General features: G+C 48.0%; 8 protein-coding genes across 8 annotated transcripts; 6 read left to right on the top strand and 2 right to left on the bottom strand.

The window, feature by feature from the left end:
- Positions 1 to 373: 373 nt before the first annotated feature.
- On the top strand, positions 374 to 1071 carry N7484_004494 (histone H4; the record flags this gene model as incomplete). The annotated part of the gene is made up of 2 exons (XM_057114914.1): positions 374 to 447; positions 770 to 1071. Exons 1-2 carry the CDS (start codon positions 438 to 440, stop codon positions 1069 to 1071), a joined length of 312 nt encoding a protein of 103 aa, XP_056975054.1. The 5' UTR covers positions 374 to 437.
- A 692-nt stretch (positions 1072 to 1763) lies between these two features.
- On the top strand, positions 1764 to 3275 carry N7484_004495 (putative mitochondrial carrier protein; the record flags this gene model as incomplete). Its single annotated transcript, XM_057114915.1, has 2 exons — positions 1764 to 1799; positions 1872 to 3275. The coding sequence occupies 2 exons, from the start codon at positions 1764 to 1766 to the stop codon at positions 3273 to 3275; spliced, it is 1440 nt and encodes a 479-aa protein (XP_056975055.1).
- Positions 3276 to 3638: 363 nt separating this feature from the next.
- On the bottom strand, positions 3639 to 4679 carry N7484_004496 (EXPERA domain-containing protein; the record flags this gene model as incomplete). The annotated part of the gene is made up of 2 exons (XM_057114916.1): positions 3639 to 4460; positions 4536 to 4679. The coding sequence occupies 2 exons, from the start codon at positions 4677 to 4679 to the stop codon at positions 3639 to 3641; spliced, it is 966 nt and encodes a 321-aa protein (XP_056975056.1).
- Positions 4680 to 5527: 848 nt separating this feature from the next.
- Positions 5528 to 8877, top strand: N7484_004497 (uncharacterized protein; the record flags this gene model as incomplete). The annotated part of the gene is made up of 4 exons (XM_057114917.1): positions 5528 to 5952; positions 6004 to 6952; positions 7002 to 7359; positions 7415 to 8877. 4 exons carry the CDS (start codon positions 5528 to 5530, stop codon positions 8875 to 8877), a joined length of 3195 nt encoding a protein of 1064 aa, XP_056975057.1.
- Positions 8878 to 8969: 92 nt separating this feature from the next.
- Positions 8970 to 11369, bottom strand: N7484_004498 (uncharacterized protein; the record flags this gene model as incomplete). The annotated part of the gene is made up of 3 exons (XM_057114918.1): positions 8970 to 9756; positions 9804 to 10646; positions 10705 to 11369. The coding sequence occupies 3 exons, from the start codon at positions 11367 to 11369 to the stop codon at positions 8970 to 8972; spliced, it is 2295 nt and encodes a 764-aa protein (XP_056975058.1).
- Positions 11370 to 12690: 1321 nt separating this feature from the next.
- Positions 12691 to 13302, top strand: N7484_004499 (uncharacterized protein; the record flags this gene model as incomplete). Its single annotated transcript, XM_057114919.1, has 1 exon — positions 12691 to 13302. One exon carries the CDS (start codon positions 12691 to 12693, stop codon positions 13300 to 13302), a length of 612 nt encoding a protein of 203 aa, XP_056975059.1.
- A 2382-nt stretch (positions 13303 to 15684) lies between these two features.
- On the top strand, positions 15685 to 16194 carry N7484_004500 (uncharacterized protein; the record flags this gene model as incomplete). The annotated part of the gene is made up of 1 exon (XM_057114920.1): positions 15685 to 16194. The coding sequence occupies one exon, from the start codon at positions 15685 to 15687 to the stop codon at positions 16192 to 16194; it is 510 nt and encodes a 169-aa protein (XP_056975060.1).
- An 895-nt stretch (positions 16195 to 17089) lies between these two features.
- On the top strand, positions 17090 to 18470 carry N7484_004501 (D-alanine--D-alanine ligase; the record flags this gene model as incomplete). Its single annotated transcript, XM_057114921.1, has 3 exons — positions 17090 to 17180; positions 17277 to 18214; positions 18297 to 18470. The coding sequence occupies 3 exons, from the start codon at positions 17090 to 17092 to the stop codon at positions 18468 to 18470; spliced, it is 1203 nt and encodes a 400-aa protein (XP_056975061.1).
- Positions 18471 to 18818: the final 348 nt, after the last annotated feature.

Here is an 18818-nt window from a genome sequence, read left to right on the forward strand (position 1 = left end):
ACATTGCACCCCCATCCTTGCTGTGGCATGTAGATAGTTTGAGGTGGCGGTTTCTTATCGGGCTTATCAGTCACGTGACCGAAAACAGACATTATGATTTCCGCTGCATTGACACAACGCGGGTGATGGCCCAGGGAAGCGTTCGCAATCCAGCCCTTCATAACGCCCTTTTTCCTCCCTGCCCACCTGCCAATCACCGCCGCATTGCAGAATGTAAAACCAATGGCTTACCTAAACCCCCCTCCCCCCGTCCCCCGAAAATCACGCGTAGTCATCCACGTATTTAATTCCCGCCTTTCCCCTCTTTCTAGCTCTTTCTCTCTTTTTTTCTCTTCTCTTCATCCCCTAAATCGCCAACCGTCGACGCGTTTATCGACACCATCGCTTCTCAACCATCAACGCCCGTCTAATCCATCACTAATTTTATCTCTGCCAATATGTCCGGACGTAAGTTTATATTCCATTTATTTTTCTCGTTTGAATTTACGTTCCTTTTGCCCCACGGTCGCTGTTGTGAATTTCAACGTTGGTGAGGTTGAAGTTGGTGATGCCCCTGGCGGCCGATAATTGGTGGCGACCAGTCCCGATCCTGTGCCTTAGGCCAACATGCATCCCAACTCTAACCCAACTGGGAAACCCTCCCCCTTCTTCGACCCTTAAGTTGACCTTGCTGTCGCTTTCATCAACATCTTATTTTATTTCCCTGTTCTTATTTTTTTTTTTTTTTAATCATTTACTCCTTCATACTCATACTAATATCCTATCACAGGTGGCAAGGGCGGTAAGGGTCTCGGCAAGGGTGGCGCCAAGCGTCACCGCAAGATCTTGCGTGACAACATCCAGGGTATCACCAAGCCCGCTATCCGTCGTCTCGCTCGTCGTGGTGGTGTCAAGCGTATCTCTGCCATGATCTACGAGGAGACCCGCGGTGTTCTCAAGACCTTCTTGGAGTCTGTCATCCGTGATGCTGTCACTTACACTGAGCACGCTAAGCGTAAGACCGTCACCTCCCTCGACGTTGTCTACGCTCTCAAGCGCCAGGGCCGTACCCTGTACGGTTTTGGTGGCTAGATTATTTCCATGTCTAACTTCATGGATATGCTTGTTGGCTTTTCTTGTCTTGTCTCTTTAACGCGCTCAACGGTGTGACGGTTGCTTTTTGTTTATCTTCATTTCAAAGATATATGGAAACCTACATTTTGATTTATTTTATGGGTTGATCGGGTATTACGGTTGGGAAGATCAGGGTTCAATGGGTTTCTTTTTTTTTTTGGTGCGACAATTATGGGAATTGGTCCTAGGTTTGATCTAGTCAGTTATCAACTAGGCTCGCTGAGCTCGTTTCAAATGAATGCCTGCGGCTGAATATCCTAAATGCTTTCCCACGTAATATTAATTCTCATCGCAATGAACTGATTGCATCCTGTATATCCCGTAGCGTGGGTAGAATCAGCCCATTGGCACGGACCACATGATCGGCATGATGTAATGGATCGCAAGTTACCTCGGCCATGGAGTACTTTCTCCATTCCCATAAGCACCGTGCCCGCTTCTGATCACTGCGTGTATTTCTTGCAAAAGCCAAGGTTTTTCTTCATATCCATGGATGGGATATCACTTATGTCCTGTATCCTAGCTCCAATCTAGACCTGTGGACTAAAATACAAACAACAACATCTGAGATCCCCCGGTCGGGAATAAGCAGCTATACCTCAAGAATCAGGAGTCGTAATCACCACCCCATCTCGACGCCAACCCTCATCATGGCGGAATACAAACTCACTTACGAGTCTCAGCTGGTATGCCATGACCTGCTCCCCTTTTGAAGTTAATCAATCTGTCCCAGGTTCCTAACATACATCGTCTCACAGGATGCCTTTCACCCCTCCTACCGCTGGGAAAGCCATAGCCCAAGCGAAGACTGGAAAGCCAAAGCCCTCCGCGGACCTGCCCTTCCAGTCCTAGGCAATGCAGTCGCCGGTGCCGTAGGCTCTGCCGTTTCCAATGTCGTCGTTTACCCTCTCAGTGTCATCGTTGCGCGATTACAAACCCAACAAAGGGCGAAGGGCAAGAAAGATGATGACAGTATTGAAGAGGAAGAGTATACCAGTATTCTCGACGCAGCATACAAAATCTACCTCGATCAAGGTCTTGCAGGCCTCTATCCCGGTCTCGCACAGGACACCTGCAAATCAATACTCGATTCGTTCCTCTTCTTCCTTGCCTATACAACCGTCCGACAGCGCCGTATCGCCGCACGCCTTGGCCCTGCCCGCGCAGCAAAGACCAAGAATATTGTCCTTCCTATCCTAGACGAACTTGTAATCGGAATTGTAGCAGGTGCTTTCTCGAAGCTATTCACGACACCGCTATCGAACATCGTCACCAGAAAGCAGACTGCTGCGCGAAAGGGCTCCAGTGGAAATGACCCATCAACAGCGGATATCGCAGCACAAATCAAAAAGGAGAAGGGTCTAGCTGGGTTCTGGTCAGGATACTCGGCATCATTGATCTTGACATTGAACCCGTCGATTACTCTCTTCTTGAATGAGGTGTTCAAACGTGCACTTCTTCCGCGTGCGAAGAGAGATAAACCGTCCGCCGTGGTAACATTTTTGATGGCTGCGTTGAGTAAATCAGTGGCATCATCAATTACCTATCCATTTTCGCTGGCGAAGACGCGTGCTCAGGCTATGGCTGGTGAGTCGCAGAAGCCAGGCCAAGGGAAGACCATTTTGTCTGCCCTTATGCCTCAGATTGTCTATAATGTTATCGCTATCGCGCGTGCGGAGGGTATCCCCGCACTCTACGCCGGTCTGCCTGGTGAAGTTCTCAAGGGGTTCTTCTCGCACGGTTTCACTATGCTAGCGAAGGACGCTGTGTATGGCTCTATTGTCAAGAGCTATTATATCATTCTGACGCTTCTGCGCCGCTACCCGTCGCCTGAGGAGCTGCTTGTGCGTGCTCGGGAACAGGCAGAGGAGTATAGCGAGGTTGCACTTGAGGGAGCTCGTGATCTCGCGGAGAGGGCCAAGGAAGGTGCCGAGGAAGTGTTGAACAATCACTCCGGTAACGTAGCTGTGGACGCGACTTCGAATGCTGCGGCTGCTGCTGGACATGGTGTGGATGCCTCGTCTGGGCTGAAGATCTCGCCTGTGGCGGAAGAGATCAATGAGACTGCTGAATTGGTGGGTGATTATGTTCAAGATGAGGCCGCGGAATGGAAGAGCTTCTACCATTGGTTTTGGGAGAAGGATCGAGGGCACAAGGTGTAAGCAGGTACTAAACTGCAATTGCATTGGTCTATGGTTTTAAGGATGAGCAGGGGAGCACTATTTTGTATGGTTTCCAAGTTGCCCAGTATATCAGCGTGTACAGTATATCATGAAGTTTACGTCTATCTTAGTTTTTCTATGTGAGATATTCCCAGAGCAATTCACGACTTCGCTAATAAGTATAGTCTAAATGATATGAAAGTAACACAAGCCCGAATGTCCATACCAACCCCAAGCGATACACAAACTCGGAGAATAATCAAACATGTCACACAATCCACGATTTTCATAGTTCTATCAATAAAGGTTCCTTAAAAAAGGGAGACGAGACTAGGCAATAGTTCCATCACCTTATTTGTGTTGCTAATGTCTCTTCCGGTGGTCAGACTTCTCAACGCCCTCCTTCATCACGAAAGCAGCCTTCATCTCGTTCCAAGTCTGCAACAAGACCCAAAGGGGGATACACACCCAAAGCCCATTGAAGAAATAAAGATACAGCCACTTGTAAACAAAGTCATGAGTAGCAAGCTGAGTCGAGCCAGTCAACCACTCCGGCGCAAAGGTCATGAACCCTCCATACAGCTCTGCAGTTGCAAGCACAGTGGAAGCAAACCAAAGCTTAGCCTTGATAGCCCCCCGCACCTGCGACGCAAGCTTGCCATTGGCCTTCACAATCAGATAACAGATGTAGATAGCAGCCGGTCCACCCAAAACAACGGTCAGAAGCTCCAGCGACACGACCGTAATATCAGCACCAGCCCAGCGACGATCAGCCTTGGCGTATTCTTGCCACAAACGTGCAGCGGGGCCGGTTCCGTACGCGGGGCCGTAATTGCGATCAGGCCGGTTGAGGAAGAAGGGTTCTGTGCTGTGGATACCGGCGACGGGAGCCCAGCTAGTGAAGCATTCCCAAAGGAAGGAACCCTCAATGAAGATGTGGGTCAGGGCATCGTAAGTGTGCCAGGCGAAGAGGAAGCGGTCGCGGCCTCTGGTTTTATCGGCGGGGAGGAGGTAGTTGGTGAGGAAGTAGGCGGTTGGCATCATCCCCAGGGAAAACAGGAGACAGATGACCGTGGGGAGGTCCACGGAGAATGTGTCGGTCATCTTGGAGAAGTAGGTGTTACAGTAAGGTCTGCAGCGAGAGGCTTCTGGGGAGAAGGTGAAGCCGAAGACGGCGCTGGCGAGCTAAAGGGGAAATTGAATTAGTTTGAATTTCTGGTGGAGCTTGATCTGTGGTGCCTGAGGTGTCCGGGTACTTACCGCGAAAGGTGTGACATAGCTTGGATTAGCTCTGCAGACGGCTAGCAACTTCTTTGCTGTCATGATGAGCGTCGGGAAAAGGTTTGGGTACATCATGCGAGATCGAATGACCTGGTTTCTGATGAATTGGAAGCTTGAGGACATGGCGATGCTGGTAATATCGGTGATATTGGTGGAGTTTTGCATTGAAGTATATGAGGTTTAAGGTTAGGGATCATTCCCGTCCCTGGAACACAGTTTAAATATGTAAACATCACTTTGACTGTGATCATATCACATTTATTTATATACTTTTGACAACGATGAAAGGAGAGCAAAGATTTCGAATAGATGAAAGATGAAATGCTCCATTCCAGGTTTGTGTGGTCTATCGCAGCCGTCTTCTTTCACACTACTCGTTCTTCGGCAGTTCTTTGTTCTTCCAGTCTAATTCAAGAACTCTATACCTCGTGGCTCCGAGATTCAAAGAGGTCCATGACCTCAACGCGCCTTTTCTATGCAATTAACCAAAGAGACGTCAGTTGAATTCGCAGCTATATGTCAAGAATGTGCTTTTTCTTACATTGAAGTTCATGAGGGTCGGTGGCGGTGCAGACGCCAGAAGAAGCAATCAACCAGGGTATGGGTTGTTTTCTCGGTCTGCCTAATGTGTATGACAGAGGAACACAATCATTTCTTTGATTGGAAGTCAAGCAGATTTGTCTCCCCCTCTTTTCCGCCTGCTATTGCTACATCTTCTCGTAGGAACTTGAATCACCTCCATATTCCTCAAACTTGGTTTGCGCCCGGGAGCTTGCAGCAATCCTTCATCCCACTCGGCCTACATTGTGATAACTTGCGTTAGTCTTGCAGTCTTGCCTTATGGGCTGCTTTAGCGGGGCACACAACCTCAGCTGAATTCCCAGTGTTGCTCAAAGATGAGCCGGGGAAGTGCACGATAATCTTGGTTCAAACTTTGCTCTGCAACGATCTATATTTACTTCCCTTTCATCATGGAAGAAAATCTCCGGATCACTGATATCCCTGCCTTGACAAAGGCAACGTGGGAAGTCTACAATCAGTGTCAGACTTTCGCGAAAGATGCCCCCGATGGGTTTCGCAACCTCGTTACGCGATTGGGATCGCTACAGGGTGTGATGCGAACCCTGAGTGATGACTTTATCTCCCATACAGCATTTTTCGAGCAAATGAACGAAGACCGTCGATTGATACTGGAGCGATGTCTGAATGGTTGCTTTGAAACCTTGACTTGGTTGACGAGACTTCTTAACCGGTATCGAGAGCTGGGAATCTCAGAGGGAAAGGTTTTTTGGCAAAGAATCAAGTGGTCTACACAGCGAGCACAGGTTGAAGATATCAGGTCTAAGCTTATCGTTCACACATGCAATCTGAGCCTGTGTATGAGCCCCATTGGAAAGTAAGCTACTACTGTTCCAGAACCATACCAGCACTAATATTGATCGTTCAGCTCTTCCCTTGCCGATATCGAAAAGACAATGGTACAAGCAATGAAGGACGATGAGCACGCTTTGCTCGCCCTCGAAGCTTCTCGTCGCGATTCAAATTTGGTGGTCTCACCACTGAGCATCAGGAGTGGTGTGTCTACGGATTACGACGATCTTGTAGACTCATACTTGTCCCACCAAATTGTTCCTCGAGTGTCTTCCCTGGCTTCAGGCAGCTCTCAAGGGCAAGAACGTCGAAGTTCCGGTCGGCCTAAACATACATCTACATCATCTGAGTCTGTAATGTCCGGATCTGATGGCTACTTCTGTGGCGGAACCGCCCCGACATCACCTTCAACGCAGAGTCGCTCGCATTCTCAAAGGTTGATGGAAAGGCTTGAGTTTTCTCGAGCCCTCTACGAAGGCTCTATTGATGGCCGCGCGTCTGACAAAATTCTATGGGAAAACGCCTCTGATTTTCAGGAAAGGCAAAGCGTGGGTAATTCTGACGAGACATCGTCTGCTGATTTTGGTCATGAGAATGTTATGGAGGCTGTCACGAGTGCAATGCAGCACTTACGCCAGATTCATCTCCAGGAACAGCTTGCTCGGCCCATACGATATGTGCCGCAAAATAAAATGCACAAGCCTGATCAGGATACATTGAAGGTTTTCGAATCCTCGGTGAACGAGGAGCTTCAGGCCCGAAGACTCATCGCAAGGGATTGGCTTCGTATTGCAACTTGGTGGCTATTGAAGGCACGCGCTACTCTAGCCAACTGCGGCAAAAATAACCTAGTTAGTGCTCGAGGTGGTATGGTTATGTCGAGTGACTCTAGGTCCGCCTCACAACAGGCTTATGTTGATCTCCTTAAAGCCTCGTACCTTCTCTATGAGATTGTTCTCAAAGACGAGAGCTCTCCCACTTTGTTGACTGATGAAAATCGCAAAACGATCTCTGATCTTTCCGAAGTAGCTACTCGCAATCGACATGTGTCTTTCGGTGCTAATTGAAATATAGGGCGTCAACGATGAGCTTTCTCAGTACTCGTCCTTAGATATCCCCGAGCCTTCGAGTTTGTCTGCCCAGAACTTGGATATTTGGGAGCCTGTTCAGCCAGAAGAAGTTTCAGAAAGCAGCTTGGATTTCTTCCGACTCGAAAATGCACGCTGGGTAGCTGTCAACCAGGAAGATTCTGGTAGTGAAGAAGAAAGGGTCCTCTTTCGCATCTTTGTCAATGCAGGGATAGGATCTAAGAAATTCCGAATACGCACCAGAGGTGCCCCGTACATGCTCCTCTTAGCGACCAAGGATGGCGAAAGTGAGCCCAAAATCATTCTCTGCAATCAGAGTGGCTCCCTTTGCCTCCAGCGAGTCTGTAAGCTTCCAATTCATTTAGCTTCGAACAAAAACCATCGCTAATTATTCTGCAGTTATACCCGATGACCTACCACCGCTGATCAATCTTGCTAATGCCAATATGACTGGTTCTCCCGGGGCCCGAATCTCAGAACCAGTACCATTCATGTTCGATAACACAACCGTCTCAATTTCATTCCAGTTTGAAGCAGATTTGGGTCAATTCATTCACATTCCCAAGACCTATTTTGACGCAGTATGGCAGAGGGAGCCGATCGATTCGAAAGAGTTCACCGAAAGTGTCATTTTCAAAGGTTCAGTGGAGGTCTTTGAACACCTTAAAACTCCGAACATGAAGCCCATGAACCCACCAATGATAATCAGGTCGTGCGAAGTCCGGATTCTCGAACGGTCATTTGGCGAAGCTTGGAGCTGTACTCGAAGAATGGTGATTAGTCCGTGCGCAGCACAAAGAAACCCACGATGCATCGAACTCTTCATGCCCCATAGCCGTGTTCAAATAAATCGCGAAAATCTGTCGCGCCAGGTACTTCTGAAGTGGTCCGATGCTTGCCAAGTACGATCGAAGACTGATGGCAACTATAACGTCCTATACTCTTACCTTTACGATGACAGTGCACCAAACATAGGCGTGGGACTACATTTCAGCACTGAACAGGGTGCCGAAGACTTCGAACAAGCTATTATGGAAATCAATTTCAAGCCAGACTTCTCATGGTCAGAATCCAGCAGCTCTGGCCGCATATATGATGTTGTCGACACAGGCACCCAGCACAAGCAGTACAAGGCTGCAGTCATTTTCCATAACAGCTCGCCCTGGCGGTATTCTGACGTCTATTACCTCTATCGTGACATGGACTATGTTTACCAGCACTCATCACTCAGCGTCCGATTTCCTCATGCCTCCTACACGGATTATGTCTCTTCTCATGTAAACCAGCTCTTCGCTGCAGACAAACCCGTCGTGTTCTCGCATTGCGAAAAGAAAACAGGACCAGCAATCATCACATTTAACAGCGAGTCTGTCTCGCGTGCGTTTATGAGCGCCCTTTCTCCATTGTACGAACTGTCTTACTCAAGGCGAATTCTTTCACTTTCAACAAAAAGCAATATACTGGGAAAGAAATCCGGCAAAGGTGGCGCTGAAATCCAACTTTGGCGCAGAGGAAATATAACACAGCTTTCTGCGCGTTGGGACGATGGTGTCCCCAATAAATGGCTAACTATGTCTCTTCCATCGAATTGTCCTGACTCTTCGAAGGAAAACACTCGTGTCAATTTTGCGAAGTTACCGTATTCTCGTGGAATAAGCTTGGATATGATGAACATTATGGCTCGGACTCCTAAAACCAATACGCTTGTGGAGCGAGAAGGGGTCATTTCAATAGTTTTTCGGACTACTCAAGGTGATTTTCTTCTCATAATTATCCTGTGCTCTGCTGACTTTCTTTGGGCTCATAGATCGAGAAGAATTCCTGGGTGTTCTCCAGGGAAGACCAATTTCCTCTACGTTTAGTTCTTTGTCGGGTAATCAAAGCAAACAAGCTTAATTAATTTCATTGAACTGAGCCAGTATTTATTGAAGCAAAGCTGGTGGATCCGAAATATCTAACTGTACAACTTCTCCAATGAAGGCGGCTTTGCATCTAGTGGAGTAAAGCTGCAATGCCCCCGAACCTCGCATCCGTCATTCTCATCATCAACGCAATCTCGTGGCAAGCTCGTCTCTCCCCAGATCAACTCGCTGTGGGCTGCATTGGCGAGACAAACGTTCTCGGGTGGGTGACAGGCCGCACTTATAGCAGCGCTACAGGTAACCGCCAGTGGAATAAGTGACTTAAGCCTCCGGAAGGCCAAAGAAAGCAAAAGAATGCCCGCGATGAAGGCAAGCAAGGCGGCGATAAATATGGGCAGGAATGAGACCCCCACTGCACTGATCTTTTTTTGGTACAGGGGCTGATCATCTGCGCCATAAGGGATCATTAAAACGTAGTAATAACCCTGTGAGACAAGCCAGTGGATTGCTGTGAAGAGGAGCAGGACTGGGATTCCGTATTTATAGGGAACACTCAACCAGTATGATGAGCGTTGCTTGCTACCTTTGACGGGCCAAGTGACGCGAAGTGCCTTCCGTTCAGTCCCATAGGAACTATACTCCGCAGATGCCAGCATGCTAGTCAGCACGCTGTTAAAGAAATAGTAGCCGACTGTGACTACCAACTGAACGCTGTTCGCTGTCACCACGCCTTTCAACTCTGAGGAGTTCACGCTGACAAAATGTCCGAAATTTTTCATATTCTCATCTGAGTTCCATAGACCTCCAAACATGTCCAATGTGAAGTATGGCACTGAACCGCCCGAACCACCAATGCCCAAGCCGATGCCTAGGGAAAAACTAGGCAATATTAGATTCAATCTAAACATAGGAACATAAAGACTCACATAAATGAGGTGGCTAGCCAAGCCCAAGGGCTAGATGCCCTTCTCCAATGCTTCCGCGATGATAGATGTCCATATACTCTGGGCTGTGGTTGGTTCGACGATGCATGATGGCGCTTCCAGTCTTTTTTAATGCGGCGAAATGAGGCCCAGCATAATCCTTTCGTCATGCTATCTGGCCTCTCTAGGAAAGATGCAACTGCATCGCCTATCGTAAGAAGAGGAGGTGCCCGAGACCGTTGAACTCTGGCTGCAAGAAACATCGTAATTACCTTCACCAGCGTAGTCAAGGAAATGATCACGCCTATTGTAGGATTGAAAAGCAGTTGACAGTTTTTCTTGCCCTCAAACGCTAAACACCCGCTAAGAGGCAGGTCCTGATAATAAGATGACACGTCGCATTCCGGAGATGAGGGGTTCGAGGTGTCTTTGTTGGCGAACGACGAGGCTATGACTGACTGTTGTTGACCTGTACCACGATCCCAAAGAATGGAATTATCCCCTCCGTCTTCCATACTCAGATCACTCGATAGGAGAATGAGGCCCTTGTACCCTGATTGAAAATGCCCTGCATCTGATGACTCGCGGTAGTCGTAACACTGCTGAGTGGAAATTGCCTCGCTCTTCCCTTCCAAGACGAGTTGCGTTATTTTATCCCAACCGATGGTTTGGCCGTCACCTTTATCGTCCAATCCGCCAAAGAAGATGCCGCTCCCTTGAGTTCCAAAACATTTTTCCAGGCCAGGAGTAGTCAGATTTCGTATTTGTTGAGCATCAAAATCAGACGGTCCAACGAATGTCCAGTAATCATTGTAGGATAAGCTTTCAAAAATGACAGAATTGTACCTGTGAGATACGTTAGCACACCTCTTTTCTGGCAGACTTTGTAACTGTGGGGTCATACAGTAGATGAAAAGGGGTGGCAGTAATCATCAAAATCAACCAAAGCCCAAGACGATTAAACGGTATCGCAAATAGATTTCTGAAGCTGGAACCACCAATATCCAACCACCGACGCTTTGCATGGCGCAGATCGATTTCATTTCGGGTTGGAGCGATGAGTGTTTGCATACAGTAGTTGCTCGCTGCCAGAATGCCGGTACTGAGAGCGTTAATAATAAAATGAAGTGCCGTATTCCATTGACCTGTTATGCCGCAGCTGCCATTGTACACAACTTTTGAATTTGAGGATCCTCCAGAGCCTGAGTTTTTCGATGCCAGTCCGCCTGCTACGGAAACCAATATGACATTTAGTAGCAGTAAAACGGCGGTTGCGTTTGCACAAAGGTATACACCTTTAATCCACGCGGGTTTTTCTGAGGGATTGTTTATGTCGCTGCAAGTTGTCGCTTCCTCTAGGAAAGGCTCAATAACAGTCGGATCTTTTTTGGTATTCGTCTCTCTTTTTGCGACTTGGGGGACCGGGAGAATAGACCGTTGGCTGGATATTGTAACTAGCTCTGCTTCATCTGTATCGTCACCTGTTGCACTATAGTAGCGCTGAGTTGGAGCAAAGGACCGAACCCAGGCCCATTGATTTGGTGCACGAATCTTCTCTGACAAGAACATAGCACATAGCACACTCAATGCCTGATGATAAGAAGAGAAAAGACAGAGAAAGGAATAAAGGTTTATTATAAGAAGTAAAGTGCGGCACAGGGGCTGTGGACCCTGCATGTTCGAGGTGCATTGTGGCAAGGCTCGGAGATGCAGATCAGCTTATTTTTGTACATGATTGACATTTCATACTTATGCAGTGCCCATCATCAATAAACAACCCGTGTCCGCCCCCAATCCTGTGGTACAAAGGGGGCGGGATTTACAGTATATCTTGGATTTCTAAGGATTTTCAGCGAATTACTTCCACTTAGTCATGATTCTAATTTTGTTTGACAGATAATATTTTCGAAATGGGAAAAAATAAAAAGACATGTTCCATGAAGTGGAAAGAAAACGCAAAAAGAAACCTCTCCCTCGGGGAATCGAACCCCGGTCTCCCGCGCTTATCGGTGTTAATGACAAGCGGAAATCATGACCACTAGACCAAGGAAGATGAAATAGTCGAGTTTCCGCTCGACCACTTGGTGCTGGTTGATGTCAGGATCCCTGATTTAATGTAGATAGCCCTTGACCTTATTCCCGGTTTGCCACGATCATTCCCGACTACAGGTGCTAGTTCGCTACTATAATTAATTCGCCGACCGTTTTAGTGCCTGAGTAGATCATCTTTGTCTCAGTCCAATAATACTCCCACAGCCCTAGCAGTGTACCATAGTCATGAGGTCCGCCGTAATAACCTCACCCACTTGACCCAGTCATCTTCGGAGGTCATTTCCGCGACTCGGATTCGTGCCCTCAATAAATACGAGCACCATTTAACTGAAGCCACGTCTTTTTCCCCTGGGGCTCTGATTTATGTGCTTTTATTGGTAATATAGACATAGAACTACGTTCCACCTGGGCAATCCTTCATTAATCGCTATTCACCGTGCAGGTTCATCCGTTACATATATATCTTTCACATAGGCACCCTCAGGCGGTGTATATCATGCCAAGGTTTACGAGATACCCATTTCAGAGTTCTTTTGATCCACCCAGCCCTCCAAAACTCGAAATTCATGGTCACCCTAGGCTGCAAATGATATATCACCCGGGCGCTCAAAGAGACAATGCCTGGCACGTGTAGAAACTTGGCGGGCGTCAGCCAAAGCCCGTCGATTTATAATGTCGTGCCCTGCCAGGCAGAACTAATCTACCAACCTATATCCAGATAGAAATACCTGGAAGAAGTGAGAAACTTTGACAATATATACTCCATTCAAAATGGAGGTTGGATAACAACCCTTCATCCTACTACACCTACTACTTACCCTTCCAACGAATCCCAACGATGCCGAACCTTCGGCACCACCGCAGACACCACTCCTGGCCCCACTGCGGCTCCGAGCTCTGCATGCGCGCTCCGTCCAACCTGGAGATTCGCAATCTCAAGCCAATAACTATCACTGACGCTAGCCAACAGTGGGCCTTTCAACAGTCCACTGTCGTTCCTCTCATCGCAGAGGAAGAACCAGGCACTGATGATGCCGACATGGCAGGGATTGTCAGGACACCATCACGAAGTGTGCACCGCCTCTGGTCCCGCCCTATACAGAAGCCACGATGCGACGATCTTCCAGGTTCTGCGTCAGCCGCTGAAGCTCGGAAGCATGTTCATCGCAGTGTGCTTCGGCGGCTGATTCGTCGACCGCCGCTCGATAAAACTCGGTCCCTGTTTGTCATGCCGACAATGCTGAATACTGGAGATCAGGCCATGATTTCTGGTTGGATGCCCCCAAGGCTGTCGGCGAGGCCGGTGATGGTGACTGAGAGAAGGGGCGCCCTTTCAGTGGCCGATTCGCCGCAATTTGTTGCTGAAAAGAGGCATAGGAGGTCGCATTCTGCGCAGCCGCGGTCGTGGAGAGAGCCGAGTGCGAGTCTTTTCAGTTTGAAGGAGGAATGATTTGTTTGAAGGTGGATCTTTGTTTTTGGGCGTGTTTCAATACTGTTTCAAAGAGACTGAGGATGATAAAATGCAGCATTAAACAGGATATGAATCCGAGTGATACCTGGCTGGTCCAGTAATCTTTTCTGCGTTCAGAAAGTAAATCCTTATCCATGATATCAGTGATGGTATATAGGAAGCCGTGCAAAGCCTGGAGGTAGGAGAACGAAACAAGTCAGAATAAGTACACCTTAAGAGTGTAGAGAATGGCAGAGGACTCCAGCTCCTCTCGTGTGAGTCAAATGTAGGGTGTACCTGTAGAATGATGAGTTGAGATATACTCACCCCAACAACTCATAGAGCTAGCTATATCTCCACAGATTGCAGACGTGACTAGGCCGATGAAGAAGGAAATTCAAGGAAGACCTAATAGCCCTTGGGTATTCTGAAGTCTTCATATTGATCAAAACTCGTAGCGTACGATCGGCATCTGGCAGGTGAAAACTTCTGAAGTGTCTCCAGTGTCTTCCTATACTACATAAACCGCCAGTGCCCTCCAGGGCTGCCACTTCCCCGTCGCGGGTGTTGAATTCGCGTAAAGAGCACTCTTTGCTTCATCTGGCTAGACGGAGAAGACCCTCATTAGGGATAACTTCCCATGATATACCACGGTTGTTGAATGATAGGGTTCCTGAGAAAGACCCAAGAAGGTCCATACGACATGAGTCTAGGTTACATCGAGCTCTTGAAGTATACATCTTGGATAATTTGATGTGTTTGTTTATAGCCACATTTTAAGTTAGTACGATCGTTGAGATTGCGACAGTTACTGCTACCTGTATACCCGGTCGGCACTGGTGACGCCACATGTGGGGTCACATAGAGATCCTTCAAGACTGATCACAATGAATAAATTGTTTCCCGCTCAAGGGGGCTCTGTTTGGTCCAAATTTGTGTTTGTGTTTGTGTTTGTGGGCAGATGTTCATTGCATCGTGTTAGCAGTTGGCCTGCGATGTTCCTTCACATATAGCCTTTGTGCATGGAGAATCCAGCGTCGAAAAATATTATCGCCTGATAAAACCTACATACTCCAAAATTAACTCCTCGGAGGGTTTTTGAGAGGGTTGACAGATCAATATTCAGGGGTGAGAGGGGGATGGACTTGAAGGCTTGACCAAAGAAAATTGACATAATGTAGATAAAGTAGATCAAGTAAAGCTTGACACACCATGCAGGAGACTATGGTCACTGTCAGTGATACAAAGGGAATGCTGACCACATTCTTCATGCATGACCCAGCTGGCGCTCTGCAGGCAGGTTCAGAATATTAGAGTAAATAGATTGAGTCACCTGGTCCCAATGGCAACAATCCGGATTGACATTCCCCGCAAATATCGTACAATAAAAGCTCAACATTGGATCTGAAAGGATAAAAAATCGATATTGACACTGAGGAAGAACCCTTCAACTCTGCATCGTGCGTCATTCACTGGACACTCGGAGTTGCTGTGCCGATTTCCTATCCTCTCAGCCGTGTCTTGGCTAGCGTCCAGGTTGTGGGGGCCGTGACTCAACTGGGCACCCGTGCATTTCGGTCACAAGTCCTTCTGGAAGGTCGCTAGAATGGATTTTGTTTGGGATTGTCCAATGTTGATTGGACTGGTAATCATTCAACTGATAAGCAGGGCTCACGGGGCGACCACCAACCCCGGCATTGTATTGGTCGGCAGCTCGGCAGTCCGGTTCCACTTGTCGAAAAATAAATATGGCCCACAATCCTCAGCTGGTGAGAGTTATGCAACCCACGGCGTGCCCGTGAACAAGGTACTGGATGGAGACTGAGATGTCAAAGAGGGAGATGCAGCTCTGCGTGGGACAACATCAATGTGGGATTTCACGAGGACACGATACGTGGCCCGTGATGATGCAATCAGCGGTGAATCTGCGGGGTCTTAACGAGTCAGAGGATTCCTTGAGGAGGCTCCAAGGCAGACACAATCTCGGATTGGTCCGTGAAGGTCGGCTTCCCCGTAATCTGGGACTTTCTCACCGACGGCCATCCGCTAAACCTTACCAGTGGGCTCGCAGGCTCACTTTCAGCCTGTCCGATTGGTGAATTGGAGGACCGGTCCGCTGAATGGACCCAGTGAACGAGCTATCATTGGCGCTGTTGGTCCTCGACAAACCCGAGCGCAGGTTTGAAGCAACCCCGCTGTGATCTGGTTGGTTGCCCTACAGGGCATTGACGATCACCTAGACGGAGAAAGAGGGAGGACAGATTCCCAGATAAATAATCTTCGTGTTCCCACGTCAGAACTCAAACTCCCACTCCATCTGGCCCTATATCTTCCTCCTCTTCTCCCTCCGAAATTTTCTCTCCACTCTCCCTTCCTCAAGTAATGCGCTCTCACTCCCACCAGAGCGGTAACTACCCAAAGCGCTCTGCATCTCAGACTTCTTCCACCACAAGCTCTTCACACAGCACTCAACGCTCCAACGAAAAGAAGAACCGCCGGCTTTCCAACCCAATAACCTCCAAGCTATTTCGATCGGGATCCAAATCACCTGAAATCGATATTCCTAAGCGCAAACACAATCACAGCCTTTCCTTGGACAACCACTATATTCCTCGGAGCAATCCTGAAATGAACTACTTTGATCAGTGTGGTGACTCCACCGACTCTGTGCATATGTCTCCCGAGCCTTCATCACCCCAGTCTCCTAAGGCGGACTTCCCCAAGCGGGCACCCACTCCGACTCAGAAGAATAGCGATGACTATCGTCGCTATAGCGGCACAGTCAACCACTACGGTCGTCACTCAAATGACTGGCTGTTCGGTGGCTTCAGTGTGCGCGATACAGTTCGGGACGGTATCGAGAAGCTCCGTAACCACGAAAAAGATAGCTGAATGCCTCATCGACGCCGGTTTTGATGTTACGAATTTCCCATCGCCAGTCGTGGCACTCCCTTTCTTAGCGCCGATCACCAAACATGGCTGCTCTAATTGAATCCAACATGGAAACTTGAACCCCAGGCACTGGTGCGAATCAACTGTTGAACCACCATGAAGCCGATATGTTTCTTTTATCCTCTGATATGATGGCGCCCCTGAGCGCGCCATCGACTAATGTATATCAGCGCCCGGGGATGATATGACTTGTCATGCACCGTGTTGTCCGCTTTGTCTGACTCTAGTCATTTAATCATTTCTTTTCTTCAAAGAAAACGAACTGGCTGTCTTCGATTTCTATTCACCTAAGTGTGCTGGTTGTTACTTTATTCTACCGTTTTCGTTGAATCAGCGGTGCTGGATTCTTCCGCTTCAGATATCTTTATATACCATGTGACAGATCAATATATCCCCAGCTGTGCTGAGTGTGAAAAATTTGAATCACAGATCTCATTTAATATGACTTTTTCGCTCGAAATGTAATTCCGTTCCTGATCCGACTTTGACCATCAGGGCTATCCAAGTACCGAGGACGAGTCAGCCCCACCTCCGACTATCGGCACTTCTCCGAGTCATTGCAGTATATAACAATCAGCGAATATAACCTGAGGAAACTCTCACGCAAAGTCTAGCTTCTACTTAACATGAAATGAATACCTTATACACCCGTCAAACAAAAGGGCTTTGAATTTTGCCCTCCGACCTGCCTACAGATTGCCTAATTTAAGCCGACCCGCTTTCAATTTCGGCCCCCACAATCTGCACACTTAACGTACGGCGAGCTACGTTCCAGCGCGATTCCATCAGCGCGTGCAGCCAGATTCGGTGCTTCTCTGCCCAAATTGTATTCAAAATGGACTCCGCCAAGCCTGTTGTCGCCGTTTTCTACCAGGCTTTGCCCCCACCAATGTATGGGGGTGTAAGCAAGCCCCCCAAACCGGGAGGTACAGTGACGCAATCTATGCTTCGCATTTAATGCCAAGATAGGCATTGGAGCCCCGAAGGAAATCAGAGGCGCTAACTATCTTCGATATGACCAGGCTATCGGGATTCTGGCGCTGATGTCGCCTATTCGCTGAAATGCGTCGGAACTACGATTCTGACGCCGGTAGAATCTCCAGACCCCGCAGATCAGAATCAGTGGTGCTTTCCCGATACCCAAGAAGGAATCATCTCCGCGATTCAAAAAGGCGCAACGCATCTTTGGGCCAATACAGTCCTCTTCGCAGAACACCCGTTGCAGACGTCCCCGCAATTGACTCCCTTCGAGTCTAGCGTAAAAGTTATTGGTCAACCTCCACTTTGTGCGGATCGATTTGATGATAAATCATTTACGAATGAGCTACTCCGTCAGCATGGTGAACTCAATCTACCAAGGTCATGGACTGTAGATGATCCACGGATAGCGACGGGTATTAGCAATGGCTCCACTGGACACGCACAAGCGCAGCAATCGGTCCAGAAAACACCTGACGAGGTCTTATCGTTGATCAAGGAAGATGACTATCCCATTGTTGCGAAACCCATTCGCGGACGGGGTAGTCACGGTGTAAAGATCTGTGAAAACGCTCTAGAGCTAGCAGAACATGTGGCACACCTCTTCAACGAGTCACCCCGTGTCTTGCTGGAAGAATATCTCACCGGGGAAGAGGGAACAGTCACGATCATGCCACCGTCTCAGGAGCCGATCCCGGGTTTCGAGTATTTAGATCGGCATTTAAGCCATTGGGCTTTGCCGCCTGTGACCCGCTTCAACCATATTGATGGAATTGCGCCATACAGCGGTAGAATTGCGGTGACGGCGAACTCGCGCGCAGTGACTGCGACTGAGATTGGAGCGGATCCTGCGTATACGAATATCATGAAAGAATGCGAGACCGTAGCCGGGCTGCTGGGCACGACTGCGCCGTTGCGCATTGATATTCGACGATTCAAAGCAGGTTCAAAATTTGCCTTGTTTGATATCAATATGAAGCCGGTATGTTCGGAAGAATCATCTTGCCCTTTGAACGCAGTCCTGGTACACAATTGGGAAAGTACTGACTTGCAGGTTGGTGTAGAATATCACAGGGCCTGGACGTCCTGGTCGCGATGATCAGATGAGCCTCATGGGCCTTGCAGCTGAGAGTGTGGGTATGGATTATCCCAGTTTCCTGCAGTATGTACTCGGGTCGGCGCAGGAACTTGGACAACTTCGGCGTTACAGCAGTACGCTTGGCAGCTCGGCCGAATAGAAAGGAAAACAAAATAGAATAGGAACCAAAAGAAATGAGAAGCAGAGGAAAGGTGCGAATTACAAATAGGAACCCGCAATTACAAATAAAGCTCAGGGATCTGGGGTAAATAGTGCATCAAGTAGGCTTTTTTTTTCTCAAGTCTTTGTTCTGAGTCGATGCCCTACAATCGAGTGAAACCATAGAAATCCTAGCTGTACCATCACTTCTTCACATCAGGTCTTTCGCTTTCGCTTTCATTTGAATTTTGAATTTTCCTTTTGCTTAAACTTTTTTTTTTCTTTTTTATCTTCTTCAAAAAAGAAAAAAAAATCAATCAATTTATCAACAATATCAGTCTGTCTTGTA

The sequence above is a fragment of the Penicillium longicatenatum genome, assembly GCF_028827895.1.
Source record: "Penicillium longicatenatum strain IBT 33135 chromosome Unknown contig_2_segment0_segment0, whole genome shotgun sequence".
Classification (NCBI taxonomy): Eukaryota; Fungi; Ascomycota; class Eurotiomycetes; order Eurotiales; family Aspergillaceae; genus Penicillium; species Penicillium longicatenatum.